Source organism: Micromys minutus (genome assembly GCF_963924665.1).
Source record: "Micromys minutus genome assembly, chromosome: 12".
Classification (NCBI taxonomy): Eukaryota; Metazoa; Chordata; class Mammalia; order Rodentia; family Muridae; genus Micromys; species Micromys minutus.
In genome coordinates, this window is record NC_137981.1 from 32,762,019 (window position 1) to 32,776,343 (window position 14,325).

The window sequence follows — 14,325 nt, forward strand, 5'->3', positions numbered from 1 at the left end:
CTGGCTGTTCTGAAGCTTGCTCTGTAGACCAGGCTCACATCTAACTCAGAGATCTGCCTGCCTCTACCTCTGTCTGTACCACCACCTCCCAGCTCAGAGTCTGGTTTTGACCTCCATATCCTGTTTCTTAAGTGGGCAGTCACTCAGTGAGTTACCATGGCAATGATCATCCCACAGCCCAAGCTTCCTGAACCTGGTAGAGGTTGTCAAAATGCAGGTTCTGGGGTGGGGAATGGCTTGCTGGGTAAAACACTTGCTGCACAGCATGAGGACCTTAGTTTAATCTCTGGCACCCATAGGAAAAGCTGGCTGGGGGTGGTACCTGTCTATAATTCCAGCCCAGGGGACATAAGCAGAGAGAACTCCTGGAGCTTGCTGGATGGCCAACCAAGTCAAACTGGTGAGCTCCAGGTTTGATGAGAAACTGTCTTTGAAAAAATTAAGTGAAGAGCAATTGAGAAAGACACTTGTGTTTAATCTTTAGCCTGTACATGCACGGGTACAGCTACGAATTTAACACACACACACACACACACACACACACACACACACACACACACACACACACACACAGGTTCTGATTCGCTGAATTGAATGCACAGCTCAGGATTCTTCCCCTCTAACACGTTGCTGAACAGTCCCGTCATTGCCGGGCTGTGCAGGAGACCACTAACTCCTTTCATATATAAATGCTGTCGCAGTAAATAAATGTGTAACCTTTTATCCAGTGCTAGTACCGGCACCATTAGGGCCACATGGCAATGCAGGGTATCTTTATCTCAGGGGCTCCATGCTGCCCCCAAGTACTCTCAGACCCAGGCGAACCTCGAGCCACCCTCTCCCGGCTGTCTCCATGCCAGCTGGGAACTTAGGTCACATTCCCCACAATCTGGTAAAATCATGACTCAACAATCAATAATTTATCAACCAGATTTATATGTTAAATTCTCAATCCACAATACATCCACAAAATAAGCTTAAAACCATTTGACAAAGATGTAAACTGTCCACCTAGATAAAACAAATTGACCTATAAAAACCCTTAGAAATAATCATATTTACCTATCACTAATTAAGACCACCTGGATCTAGAACCTCCTCCTCCACCTCCATCTTGATTCTCCCATTTCGCCTCCTCCTCTCCTTTCCTCAACTTTTTCCTGCCTACCTTTCCTTCTCATCCAATGATAGGCTGACCCCGCCTTGTTGTATAATGACATCATCCTAAAAAATGCAGTTGCAAGTCAACAAGAAAAAGGTTAGGGTTGAAAAGATGGCTCAGTGGTAAGCACTTTTGCAGCTGTTTCAGAGGACCAGAGTTCAGTTCCTGGTACCCATGTTGATTAGCTCCCAGCTTCCTGTAACTCTTCTGACTACGGCAGGCACCTGCATACACAGGCACAGACACACGTGCACAGAAAATATGTTTAAACCTACTCAGAAACTCCAAGGAATATGAGCAAACCATTCTTCTTTTTAAAAAAAGATTTATTTATGTATTTTATGCACATGAGTACACTGTCACTCTCTTCAGACACACCAGAACAGGGCATCGGATCCCATTGCAGATGGTTGTGAGCCACCATGTGGTTGCTGGGAATTGAACTCAGGACCTCTGCAGTCAGTGAGCCATGTCTCCAGCCTGAGCAAACAAACCATTCTTAAATACATGCAAAGATGCCTCTTGCTCATTATGAAAGATGTCTGTCAGACTTCCACTGAGAAGATCTCATACCTTTTAGATGAGCGGTACTATGTTCTCCCCTCATGGAGGAAGGTACATTTCAAGACGGCTGCTCTGGCGCTGTAACAAGGGGGTGCAATTGTAAGATAAAACTAGTGTGACTCTCTCTCTTCAATTTTCCAACAGAGGCTTTGTTCTCACCACAGGTTTTTAGCAGCATCAAAAATCCCCCCCTTTCTTTATGATATTGGCAGATTTTCCCTTTCCAGGTAACAGAAGCATTTTACAGCATCTCCTTGACATATGGGTTGTCTGCTACCCTACTCCTGTGCCCCAGGACAATCCCCATATAAAAAAGAGCCACTCAAACATAAGAGCGTAGATACAACAGTTCATCCGTATCAGGCAGACACCGAAGAACTAAAAGGGCAGGTGGCTTGTATACCATAGACACATGGGACAATGAGGTCACTGATGTCCCAGGCACGTGGAGAGCACTCTCATCTTGTTCCTCAGAGCTGTGCACAGTTTAAAGCTTATGAGTTGTTTGTTTCTGGGACTCTCTGGTCAGCTGAACACAGGCAACTATGACTCAGGAGAGTGTGTACGGCTGCAAACAATCGGGAACATCAGCTAAAACTCTGCTCCTGAGGATTTGGAATAAGAAGGTGGCAAAGCATTGTAGGAGTGGAGGCAGCGGCTATAGGTCTCATCACTAAAAATGGTGCCCATAACCTTTGCCTCAGAAGTTTCACTTCTGGAAATGTCCTCTACAGATCTACTCACAGGCATGTATATTGGCATGTGTACCAAGCACCCATGGTAGTACACAGCAAATTTTCATAAATTCTGCCCCTCTGCAGTGTAAGGGGGAATATAGTGCCGACATGAGAGAAACACCAAGATTAATTGGGTTAGAAATGTAGCTCAGTTGGTAGAGGGCTTGCTCAGCATGCACGGGGTCCTGGGTTTGATTCTCAGCACACCATTAAGTAGGTGTGGGGGCACATGCCTGTAACCCCAGCATTAAGGAGGAAGGGCTGGAGGATTTGAAGTTCAAGGTTACTTGAAGTAAGTTCAAGCCAGCCTGTGACACATGCGACCTTGTATTTCAAAAGAAAACAGCAAGGCAATGAGCCAGGTGTGTCTTGTGTTTCTGGGTGGTGAGTGACAGGGGGCCTAGACAATGAGGAACTGCCTTTGGGGTGACACGGGATGTAGAGGAGCCTCAGGAACTGGGCAAGTGGGTGTTGTTCTGTCTTCTCAACACCCTGGAAGCGGAGGTTTGAATTCAAGGCCAGCCTGTAAAAACCTGCTTCCATGCAGGGGAGACAATGGTCCTAACAGAATGGGGCAGCTGAAGTGATCCCTTGCACCAGGCACTGGTTTCTGTCCTCACACTTGTCTGTCCTTGTGTTGACACATCTCTGGTGTGACAAAGCACCTGTGCCTGGCCAGCTGCTCCTGTAACATCTGAGATAGCCAAGTATTATTCCTCAGAAGCCCTGCACCCTGCTGTCTCTGTGCTGGGGTAACTGGGGAGCTTCCGCTGCTGGATTCCCGTGTGTGCTCTGGAAAAGATGACGTTCTTACCTTCTAGATTGCTGACAAAGGGGCTAGCACAGAGGGACAGGATTCGGGCCACGAGAGCTGATGGCGGAGCAATTCATTCTCCTGTATTTACTTCCGGTCTCTACAGGCACGCCCCAAAGGTGAGGGTCTGACACCGTACCAAGGCAAGAAGCGCTGCTTTGGCGAGTACAAGTGTCCCAAATGCAAGAGAAAATGGATGAGCGGGAACTCCTGGGCCAACATGGGGCAGGAGTGCATCAAGTGCCACATCAATGTGTACCCGCACAAGCAGGTGAGTAGGCGGGGCCTGGGGTGGGGCGGAGCTAGATGTGGCATTGAGCAGCCTGCAGTAGGTGGGAATGGGGGGAGTCGCAGGGCATTCTGTCAGGCCTCCTGGAAGGTGATTCTTTCCCTGTGCTGAGTTATTATGAAACCTGAAGCTGAGATGTGTGGGTGGGATAGGCAGAAAGGGTATACCATGGTAGATGCCTGGGACAAGGAATTAGAACAGCCCAGTTTCTACAAGTCTTCCAGTGTCTGGGTTCCGAGGCCTGGGGTACTCAGGCTGTCTTATGACCTAGGCAGAAAGGCAGAACCAGTTCACACACTCAGAGCCAGAGGAACTGAACACTTGGCAGTTTTCCTGTGTAGGCCAGTGTCCAGCAGGAGAGGCTACTTACGGGGTCCCTTCCATTTTGCCAAGCTATCCCTCTGTCCTCCACGGCTTTCCTTGCCTGCCTCCTCCCCAGAGCCTACCAGCATAGCCTAAGTGTAGCGGGCTGACCTGCCAGTCTGGTGCTACACAGAAGAGCCCAATCAAAAAGAATCTTTCAAGAGTTGGAGGTTCTATGCTTCCCACTCACCATCATCCAGTCAGTATTTGTTGAGTACCTACTGTGTGCTTTGGGGAGATTGAGGTACACAGAGGATTTGAAACATTCCCTCCCCTCAGTGCACACACCAGCCAAGTTCTGGGTTCCCCAGTCCTAGTTCTCCTCTCTTCAGCTTGAGATTTGGGAGTACTGCCCCCTTACTCTCCTCATGAGACAGTGGAGCCTCATGGAGAAAGGCTCTTGCCCATCCCCCAGGGCTGACCTGGGCCATCTCACTCCTCTGAGAAGCCCTGCCCCCACTACATCTGTTTCCTGTCAGGCTCCAACTGTGTCTCCCCCAGACAACCCAGCCCCCACTCCCCACCCCAGAAGAGAACTAATGGGCTTTGCCTCCCTGCTGGGGGCTGGGGGTGCAACTCACAGATCAGTCCCAGCTGTTGGGCGCTTCATTCCACAGAGGGGAGTCATCCTGACAGTTCCCCCAAGCTCCCCACTGGCAACTTGAGGCTCAGGCTGAGCAAGTCTTAGCAGCTGGCCAGAGTCCATATTGACCAAGGCCAAGGAGAAAAGCAGTTTAAAGGAACCTCAGGCTAGGGCTGGCAAGTGTAGGCCAAGAGTATTTCCCAAGGATTTCGCTGATGGTCCTGCCCTTTCAAAACATTACTAATAATATTCAATATTAACATAACCAAAGTACGGACAGTTTCCCATGAACCAGGTACCCTTCTAACCACTTTGCACAACAATCTCATGAAAGAGGATTTCCAATAGGTACATTTTATGGAGGAGAAAATCATGCAAAGAGAGGCTAAAATGACTTGCTGAACATCTACATAGACATTACAAAGTCTTTGTGGAGATCTGTGGTTACAGAATCCTTTAAGACAGTACTTTACTCTTTAGTACACACACACACACACACACACACACACACACACACATGCACAGATACAACATATACACACACCATACATGCACACATACACCTGCATGCATGTACAACATATGCATGCACCTATGCACAAATAGAGAACACACAGGCTCACATGCATACACTCACATACACAAATGCACATATGCATGTGTGTGCAGTGGGGACACACACACACACTGAGCTAAGCCTAGACAACACCTGTCACTAACTCGCTAGCTCAGGCTGCAGAAAGGCAAGCTGAGGTAGCAGCCATCAGCCAATGGATGGCAGAGGTGGTGTTCAAAGCTGTCTGATCCTATGAGCCATGGATACACAGCAGAGACGTGAGCAGAGCAGTCTTCCAGAATACTCTTCAAGCCTCTCAGCCCTCCCCATTGGCTCTGCCCTTATTTGTGGGAGCTCTGGATCTCTGTCAGCCCCTGGGATGAGAACCAGGACAGCAGTGACTGGCAGGGGGGGCAGAGCAGTCAGTGCAAATGAGTTCTCAGGACCACAAGGGTGGGAGCGTCAAAGGAGGATGCTGCCTCTGGGACAGAGAGCCAGGGACCTGGAACAAGCTAGGAGAGCACATGAGATGTAGAGCTAGCCCCACGGCCCAGGAAGAGGACAGGAAGCATCCCTGAGAGTGTGGGGCTTGAAGTTCACCGTTTTCTCTCTGGAGGCCTCTGGGCAAGATTTTTGAGTGGCCTATGGTTTCATCATCTATGGTAAAACGCCACCCATGGAATCTGTCGCCTTGAGGCAGCCTGAGTTCCATGGCCGTGCCTGGCCACACAAAAGGAAGAGGTGAGGCAGTGTAGGCTGGCACATTCCTGTCCCTCTGTCCCCTACTAAAAAGCTGGTTCAGGAAAGGCCTGGGAAGAGCTGAGGGGAGCAGGGGGAATTGACTAGACAGCTTGGGTTTGGCCTGGGGCAGGTGACATGTCAGGGCTTCACTAGTCACCATCCTGTGGGAGCTGAGCTGAGCAGAGAGCACAGGAGGCCCTGGGTGCCAGGAATGTCCAGGATGAAGGCCCAGGGACCCAGAGTCCAGTTCAAGATGGAGTTCTTCATATCAAACGTACAATGACCCAATCCTGGGTGCATGCAAGCCCATACAGAGAGGAGATTAGTGCTACTCTCTGTTTCTGGGACACCTGGAGCAGCAGGGGGTGGGTTAGCCACCTCCAACTCCGAGTGGCTCTGTATCACTGCCCCCTCCCCATTAATATTAAGACTAAACAACACCAGGACTTAGAAGGAGCACTCTTCCATCTAGTCTTTATGTGCACTAGGTTTGTTGAGAATGATGCTCTGAAAAAGCCAGACACTTTACAGCAGGGAATGAGGTGGTGTCTCATAGGGGTCAGGTGGCTAGACCAAGGCCACAAAGCCAGTGTATGGAGGCTGAGCTGCCCTCTGCGACCTCATCTGCCAGGAAGCCAAGCTCCTTCTCCTCCCCTGTGGGGATAGAATAGGTGGGGTGAGGCCAGTCCTCTAGAAGGTTCCCAGTTCCAAGCCCAGGCTCTCCTTCTTCCAGATCTTTCCTCTGTAGCTAAAGCTTAAAAGAGCCGAGTTTGTATGATAGCCCCTTCTAGGGCAGCTAAAAGGTAGAACTCTGGGCACTTGCAGCCTAAACTGTCACCTTTCAGAACCCTCCATCTATTTGCCTAACTGCTCTGAATGTCAGCTTGGATCAAGCCTGGTCTAGGCAGAAAAGCAGACTGCTACTCTTGAGTAATTAACAGTCTACACAATGGGCTGCGCTCATCTCTGCTGCCCTTCCCTGACCATCCTGGACATGGCACTGGTATCCAAGGGCCTTTGCCCCAACCCCATGTTAGCCTATAGTTTCTGCTCTCCTCTTCTTGGAAGATGGCTCCCAGATGACCCTGACCAGCTTCCTCCAAACCTCCAAGTCTGTGTAGGGGACCCTTCTGCCTCCGTGGTATCATTTTGGACTTAGAAAGAGTCTTTGTGGCTGACTGAAATACCGTCCTCTACAGAGCCACTTTTTGTGATATTTGCAATGTTTACAGGTCTTTGGCTGGCTATTATGGGTCGATCAGGGAAGGAGAGGAGGCAGAGAATCCCAAATCATCCAAAATACAAAAAAGACTGAGGGTTGGTAAGGTACCATCAATCATGATGACCTGAGTTCAATCCTGAGGACCCACATGGTGGAAGAGAACTGATTCCTCCAAGTTGCCCTCTGATCCCTCCCCCACACTCATGCTGAGGCAACACATGCACACAGGTGAATACACACTTAGCACATGTAATTTTTTTTTGAGGGTTACTTTTGTGTGCCTAATGCTGCCCAGGTTACCAATAGCCAGCATCCCTTGGGATTTCTCCAAACTTTGCAAACAAGCAGTATGGCAACATGCTTTAAAGATGGGGATCATGCATAAGTGGCACAGTAGACCTGTTAAGTCACCCCCTTTCCCTGGGCCTCAGTTTCTCTGTTAGAAAACAATGAGTTCATGTAGTCACTCAATAAATGGGCAGGCACTAGGCCAGGAGTTGGCTGGGGTTGAGCCCACACCCCAGATTGGTTTTATGTAGCTAAGGGTCCTGTTGTCCCATGGGCTAAAATGTATCTATGTCCAGGATAAGTGACTCCCAAGGCTACTGAATTGAAGGGGACAGATGTGAGTTGGGGTTTCCCTTGACTGAGACTCAGTTTCTCAGATGTCTTTGTGCTCCTGTCCTGAATTTATTCTGGGCTAGACTTGGGAGATCTCTGATCTGCATTCAGGGGAGCAATTGCTCAGACCTCAGAGTCAAGCAGCATATCTGCCATTGGTTCTGGGTCTAAGACCTCTGCCTTGGCTCCAGCCAGCCCAGGAATTTCACTTGAGCCTCTGGGACACAATGTTTGCAAATGGACAAAAGGTGGGATGCCAAAGCACTGGCTGAGCTATCTCCATAATTGCAGATTTTCTCCCTCCTCCCCTTGGCCCCTTCCTCCTCTTCTCTGCAGAGACCCCTGGAGAAGCCTGACGGTCTGGACGTGTCTGACCAGAGCAAGGAGCACCCTCAGCACCTCTGCGAAAAGTGCAAGGTCCTGGGCTACTACTGTCGTCGCGTGCAATGACCTTGGCCACCGCCCTAGCACCCCTCGGCTGCCACCTCCCTGTGCTGCCCAAAGGGCTGAATATCTCCATATTCAGGAGATGTCACAGGCCTGTGGGCTTAAGCAGAGGAGGCTTGTGTCCTTGTCTCACATGCTGACAGAGTAGCTGACATGCTCCCAACAGGGTGCAGAGACAGGAGGCTCAGGCGCTCTTCACCATAGGCCTAGGCTCTGTAAAAGGACAGAGGCCTGCAGAGGTCTTGATGCTCCTGTGCGCTCTCTTCCTGAGTGTCTTTGGAGCTTACTGACCTTGCATCTGCCACAGGTACCCTAAGTGAACTGTGAATTCCGAGGCCTGTGGGAAGTTCTCCCTTCATGACCAGCCAGGCCCTCTCCCATCCAGCACCTTGCAGCTTGCCTCCTATGAAGAACCACTCTAGGAAGTCCCATTTTCATTCCTGATCTGTAGCCACAGTGGGCAGTCACTTGTTCTAGCAGCTACTGAGGAGTGGTCCTCTGTCCCTGCCCACACAAGGTCCCAAATCTAAACCAGCCTTGAAATCACTGCATTGTACCTGGTAGCTAAACTTGTCTCCCAGTGAGACAGGTAGGCAGAGGGTGAGACAAGGGGGACATCAAACAGTAACCAGTATGCCAAGACGTCCTAGGGACATCGGGCATCACCACCCCATGACCGCCCCCAGACTGTCCTGTAGGTTTGGGTTCTGTGAGCTGCTCTCTCAGCACCCTTAGCCTCCCACCCATGTCTGGGATGCCACCCCACAAAAGCTGTAAGGCTGTTCTGGCATGAAGGATGCAGGCCTTGGCATTCTGGAGCCACTTCCTACCACTTGGGGCAAGGACATCTCATCTCCAGCCTCAGTTTCCCCATTAGTTAAGTGGCAAAGTGCCACCAGAAAGCACGAGGTCCCAGTGATCTCTGACGTTCCAGAAGAGAGCTGGCTGCCTCTGGAACACAGTGTCACTGGGGGTAAGGGCAGGGGGCGGGGGTGATTTGTCTCTAGACATCCAGGTGCACTGCCTTCCAACTTCTGTTCTGATAGCCACTTAGGATGTCAGGCTGAGTGATGCCGGGTCCTCTCCTATAGCCCTCCTTACCTGATGTTCCCATCCCCTGAGAAGATGAAAGATGATCTCTCCTCCTCTTCTTCCTTTTCCTCTTCAGCCCCTCACACTGGGCAAGCCTAAAATGAGCCACAGAACCTCGCCTTTGGAAACGGGATAGTGATTTTCTATTCCCCAAGGAGGCAGAGAGAGTTCCTGGCATGTCACATGGTCCTAGGGGAGCTGTTGTCCTAGCCAGGGTCAGCAGTGAGCCCCCTATCCTGTGACAAGCCACATTTCTCTTGTCTTTCTCTTCACCAGCTGCCAGGATTGAGTTGTTTGACTTTGCCCCATACTTTACTTCTATGGAGAGAGAGAGAGAGAGAGAGAGGGAGGAAAAAAAATCAGACCATGAAATAGGCCTGAAATTCAGTGTTTACATATGATGCCCAGTTGCCCTTTGTTTTCAAATGAAAATGTTTCTGTATGACTGAGGAGTTATGTGAAGTGTTAAGCAAGGGTCCAGGGGGTAAGTGGAAGAGATGGCTGCGTGTCTGCAGCAGCTAGCTCGGGGTAGATTTTGGGAAAGCATAACCTCTGAGCACTTAACAAAGGTATTATCTGTGGTGGCTCAGACTACTAGTTGCCACCCTGCCACCCTTGAATGGTGGCATGCTAGGCTATAGACGGTGAGGACCCAGCACCAAGGATTCTCCAGTCTTGCTGCTGAACTAGGGCTGCCTCATGCCAAACTTCCTGTCGCTAGGAAAGGGCTTTCTTTTCCTGTCAGACATCCCAGCAGGACTCTAAAGAGAATGTTCACAGCAGTGTTGGGAATAGGTAAACTGAGTCTAGAATGCAAAGAGCTAGCGAAAGTCTTCAGAAGGCCAGGGCCAGTAGCAGGTGAGCTATCAGCCTAAAAGGACCGTTTTGGTCACTAGGCTGATGAGTGTGCACAGCTAGGCCCCGCTCAGCCCAGGCAGCCCCGCCCTAGTCCTGCCTTGCAATGCCTTGGCTGAACTTGTGATCTTCCTGAGGCTAGCAAAAGATACCACTATGGAAGCTGGGTGTTGGGAGAGTTAATGCTCAGAGGGCCTAGGAGCCCAAGGGACAAGAAAGTGTGTGGTTGTAGTACATTCAAAAGGGACAATTGCTTGCAGTCAGTAGATCTAGTGATCTAGTTGAGAGAGAATGGTGTTTACCCCATATGAAGTATTCAGTAACTCTACTTGTGAATTTGTATTTATTTTGAGTTATACTTGACACAGAATTCTTTTTTTTAAAAAAATGCTATGTGTGTATTTTGGGAAAAAGTTCATGGATGTTAAAATTTCTGCACGGTTACCAGTTTTTCTTTGGACGTGGAACTTGGTAGCCTCTCCCCAAGCCCCAAACTCTTCATAGTGATTTTTGTTTGTATATATTTGAGGGTCTTTTTTTTTTAAAAAAAAAAAGAAAAGAAAAATATGATGGCTTGATACTATTGAAATGGAAAACAACAAAAGGCATGTTTTTAAACAGTGCTTTTGAAAGCACAATCCATATCAAACTGATTTTTAGATGTATTTTGCAAGTCTGGTTGAGCTATAAAAAGATATTTATGGTGAGAACGTTTTCCATTTTTTTCTTGTTATTTTTTTTCTATGCTTTGGTCTGTAAAAAGTATGCAACTGAACTACATTAAGAAGGATATATTATCTACATAAAATTATTATATAAAGCTGGTACATAATTCTAACGAGGAAAAAAATCTTTGCAATCTTTTAAGCTATGGTTTTTTTTTTAATTTCATTTTCCTTGGATGAAAATATCAGTATTAAGCAGCCAGTATATTATTCAAGTGTTCAGACTTATTAATATGCTCTTGTCCTGTATTTATACATTTGTGTATTTTGGAAGTATTGCCTTTTTAAGGGAAATTATCAATGGACAACATGCTAAAAGGGAACAGTGATCCTTCGTGCCTCTTCCGCTGCGGATGACAGGTGGCATTGAATTGTTTCCCCTGAATCTTTGTGTTATTACCTTGTTATTATAGGCTTGTTAATTTTTAGGGGAAGGGCGGGAAATGGACAAGGGAAGAGGAGGACACATCCGATGGACAGACCCTTTGGCCTCGTCAACAAGACCCAAGGAGGTACAAGAACACCGGAGGCAGGCTGTTCCAGCCCTGCCTGGAAGCCCCAAGCTCTTTGAACTTGGACCTGTCCACTAAGCCCTCACACCTGCCCTCTAGCTCTAATGGACTTGAATTTACCTTGAAGTCTAATCCAACCTCACTACATTGTAGCCAGTGCAGCAACTAATACTGAAATAAGGTGTGTTTGCAGCCTTCTGGGAAGTGGTAGTAATGAGATTCATCCTTTGCTCTTATGGCCGACTTCCCTGTACCCACCCTGTACCCCTGTGTGGTGACCCTGTCCGTATCTGTTCATGTGTGTGCATTCAGCTAAAAAGACAAACAGAACCCGTGAGCCCCGCCCGAAGGGCACAGGGAGAAGGTTCCTGACTTCCCCAAAAGGGCCGGCCTCGGGGTGGCATTCCGTTGTGTGCCTTATTCCTGGAGACTATATAAAGCTTGCCTATGGAGATATAGCCTTTCTGTGCTGTATTAAAAGGACTTTGGAAAGATGGAGGCTTGTGAGTTTGTTTACAAGGAACATGGGGAAGCTGGACCTTTTCACAGATGTGGGACAAAGCAGACAGGAAGAACTAGGGCAGCATTTAGTTCCAAAGGGGACTAAAGAGTCTGTCCTGTTTCTACCAATGTCCTGCCTCCCCCTAGCCCCTTTGCCCTCCTCATGTGGAGGCTCCTTCCAGAGTGAGGGTTCTCACCAAGTGGGGCCCCAGCTGGGTGAGACTGTCAGCTGATTAAGTCACATGTTAGCTCAGATGGGACTCATTCCCAGGTAACCATATATAGGAGTAACTCAGCCTCAGACTGCAGCCCTGGGCTCCCGTGCGGCTGCGCATGCCTGAATGTGAGTCACAATTAGGGTCCGAGGCCCTGGCTATCATCTGCATACAAACGGAAGACTCCAGAGGAGAGGGAATAGGGAGTTCTTTCGAGCAAAAAAAGAACTGGATAGGGCTGGCTGTCACTGGTTGGCATCTGTATGGGTAAAGCAACAGTATGAGAGGCAACTTGCCCGTAAAGCATCTTGGCCAAGGACCAGGACTTCCCTTCAGTCTTGTAGGACACCAGTCACCTCCAGAGGCGGCAATGCTAACACATTGGTCTGAACGTGTTCTTGGATTCTTAAAGACACCCTGGGTACACTGTGCACCTTGAAAGTCACTTGGTCTGAGGAGTTCCCTTATGACCCTGGTGGCAAGGGTTGGGGGTGGTGATAATGGACCGACTATTGGTGCTATCAATGAGGGCCCAATGAGGAGGGGCCTCCAGCACCACTGTAGGGGTATCCAGTCCCTGGCTGAAGCCAACTCACCATCTAAGACTACTGCTGTCGGGTGGGCAGGGGGTGGGGAGGAAAACAGGAAGTCCCAGTTCTGAGTTTTAATAACCAGATTGCTAAGTTTAAACAGGTCAAAGGGCGTGCATGTCGGCAAGGGCTGTGGCCTCTGGGTTGGGGCTGAGAGAACTACAGGGCCAGCAAGAACAGAGACGACTAACTCCAGAAGCAGGACTGATTTGGGTTGTAGGGTGAACCCTGGAAGCCAGTCACCAAGCCCTTTTCTTCAGAGTAATATAAAGAGGATTCAAGGCTGGGTCAGCTTGAATGCAGTCAGTATCTGCTTGGCCAGGCAGGTGAGTGGAGAGGACCCCACAGAGCAGAGAGCAAAGGACGGGGTGACTTGTGTCACTGCCAACTGCTGGAACCTCAACGAATAGCTGGAGGGGTGCCAGACAGTGCACCCGGTCCTCTGCAGCTCTGCCTTCTAGGGCATCTCTCTGAGGCTCCACCCCCTTAGCATTCTATTCAGATAAAGGAGACCAGTGAACATGAGTCTCAGCAGCTGCCTGGCAGTAAGGCAGGCCCAGGGGAGAAGACCTCTTGGTTCCACTGTCTGCAGCTTCCCCTGCAACACTTAGCTCAAGGCAACATGAAGGAGTGGGAAGAGGAGTGAACCTTGAACCCCGGACCCATATCCTATCTGCTCACTAGGAGCCCAGCCTAAAGCTTCCAGGTTGGCTTTCAGTTGTCTGGCTCAGCCTCCTCTCTACATGTACCCTACCAAGCCTCAACGTATATGTGTATGTATATGTGCTTGTGTGTGTGTGTGTGTCTGTATGTGTGTGTGAATGTGTGCATGTGTGTATATGTGTATGTGTGAATGTGCCTGTATGTGTGAATGTGTACATGCGTATGTATGTGTGTGTATGTGTGTGAGTGTGTCTGTATGTGTGTATGTGTGTGTGTCTGTATGTGTGTACATGTGTGTGAATGTGTGCATGTATTTGTGTGTATGTGTTTGTGTGTACACACGAGTGCACTTTAGTGCTTTGTGATTCATGAAAAGAAAACAAACTCAAAGCAAACATAGGCTGGATTTCGACACTTCCCGAATCCGTGGCAACCAATAATTTTCCTGGACAGGAAGGATTTCCGCTTGGACCTAATTCTCATGTCCAGAGGCAAATAGCCCACTAAGTGGCCTAGGAGAGAGCAGCAGCCACTAAAGAAGGGATTTTGGAGGGATGTGAGAAGCTAGCCCAGCTCTAGGAACAAGCTAGGGTGCCCAGAAAGGACAGTCTTTCCTGATGTCACCAACTGGGCTTGTGGCAGAAGCAGGATTTGAGCCTCAAGTTGTCCCCATCCTCCCAGACTCTGGCATCTCTTTGGGCTTTCTAGTCTCACATGTCCTTCTAACAGTCCTAGGGGGAGCTGAAGTAGAGGGAAATATGCCAATGGGGCAGGGGGAGAAACTGAGGCTGGAGGGTCCTGATGTCTGCAACTGTACTGGGGTCTCAAACTATCAGCTACTTTTGGGCCAGTCTTGGCACCCTGGTATTGAGTTTAATCCACTGTAAGATTAGCAGCCAGGTCCTACTGGTGTCCAGGTGGCCTGGCCCCAGTTCTATATGGCCTGGGAGGAGCCTGTCCCCTGACAGGTAGAGAAGCTGAGGTGGAGAGGTGTGATGGCTGAGGGTGGGCTTGCCTCTCAGGGAGTTAAGCCTGCTGGCTGTTAGCTCACAGCTCTGGCCACAGCTAGGAAC

General features: G+C 49.2%; 1 protein-coding gene across 1 annotated transcript in view; it reads left to right on the forward strand.

Annotated features, from left to right (window-relative positions):
* Window positions 1–11,766, forward strand: part of ZCCHC24 (zinc finger CCHC-type containing 24) — a 49,477-nt gene extending 37,711 nt beyond the window's left edge. Inside the window, exons 3-4 of the mRNA XM_080926012.1 lie at window positions 3,384–3,548; window positions 7,989–11,766. Coding sequence (XP_080782138.1) covers window positions 3,384–3,548; window positions 7,989–8,102 — 279 coding nt within the window. The 3' untranslated portion in view covers window positions 8,103–11,766. The remainder of the gene's footprint in view (window positions 1–3,383; window positions 3,549–7,988) is intronic.
* The last annotated feature ends 2,559 nt before the right edge of the window (window positions 11,767–14,325 follow it).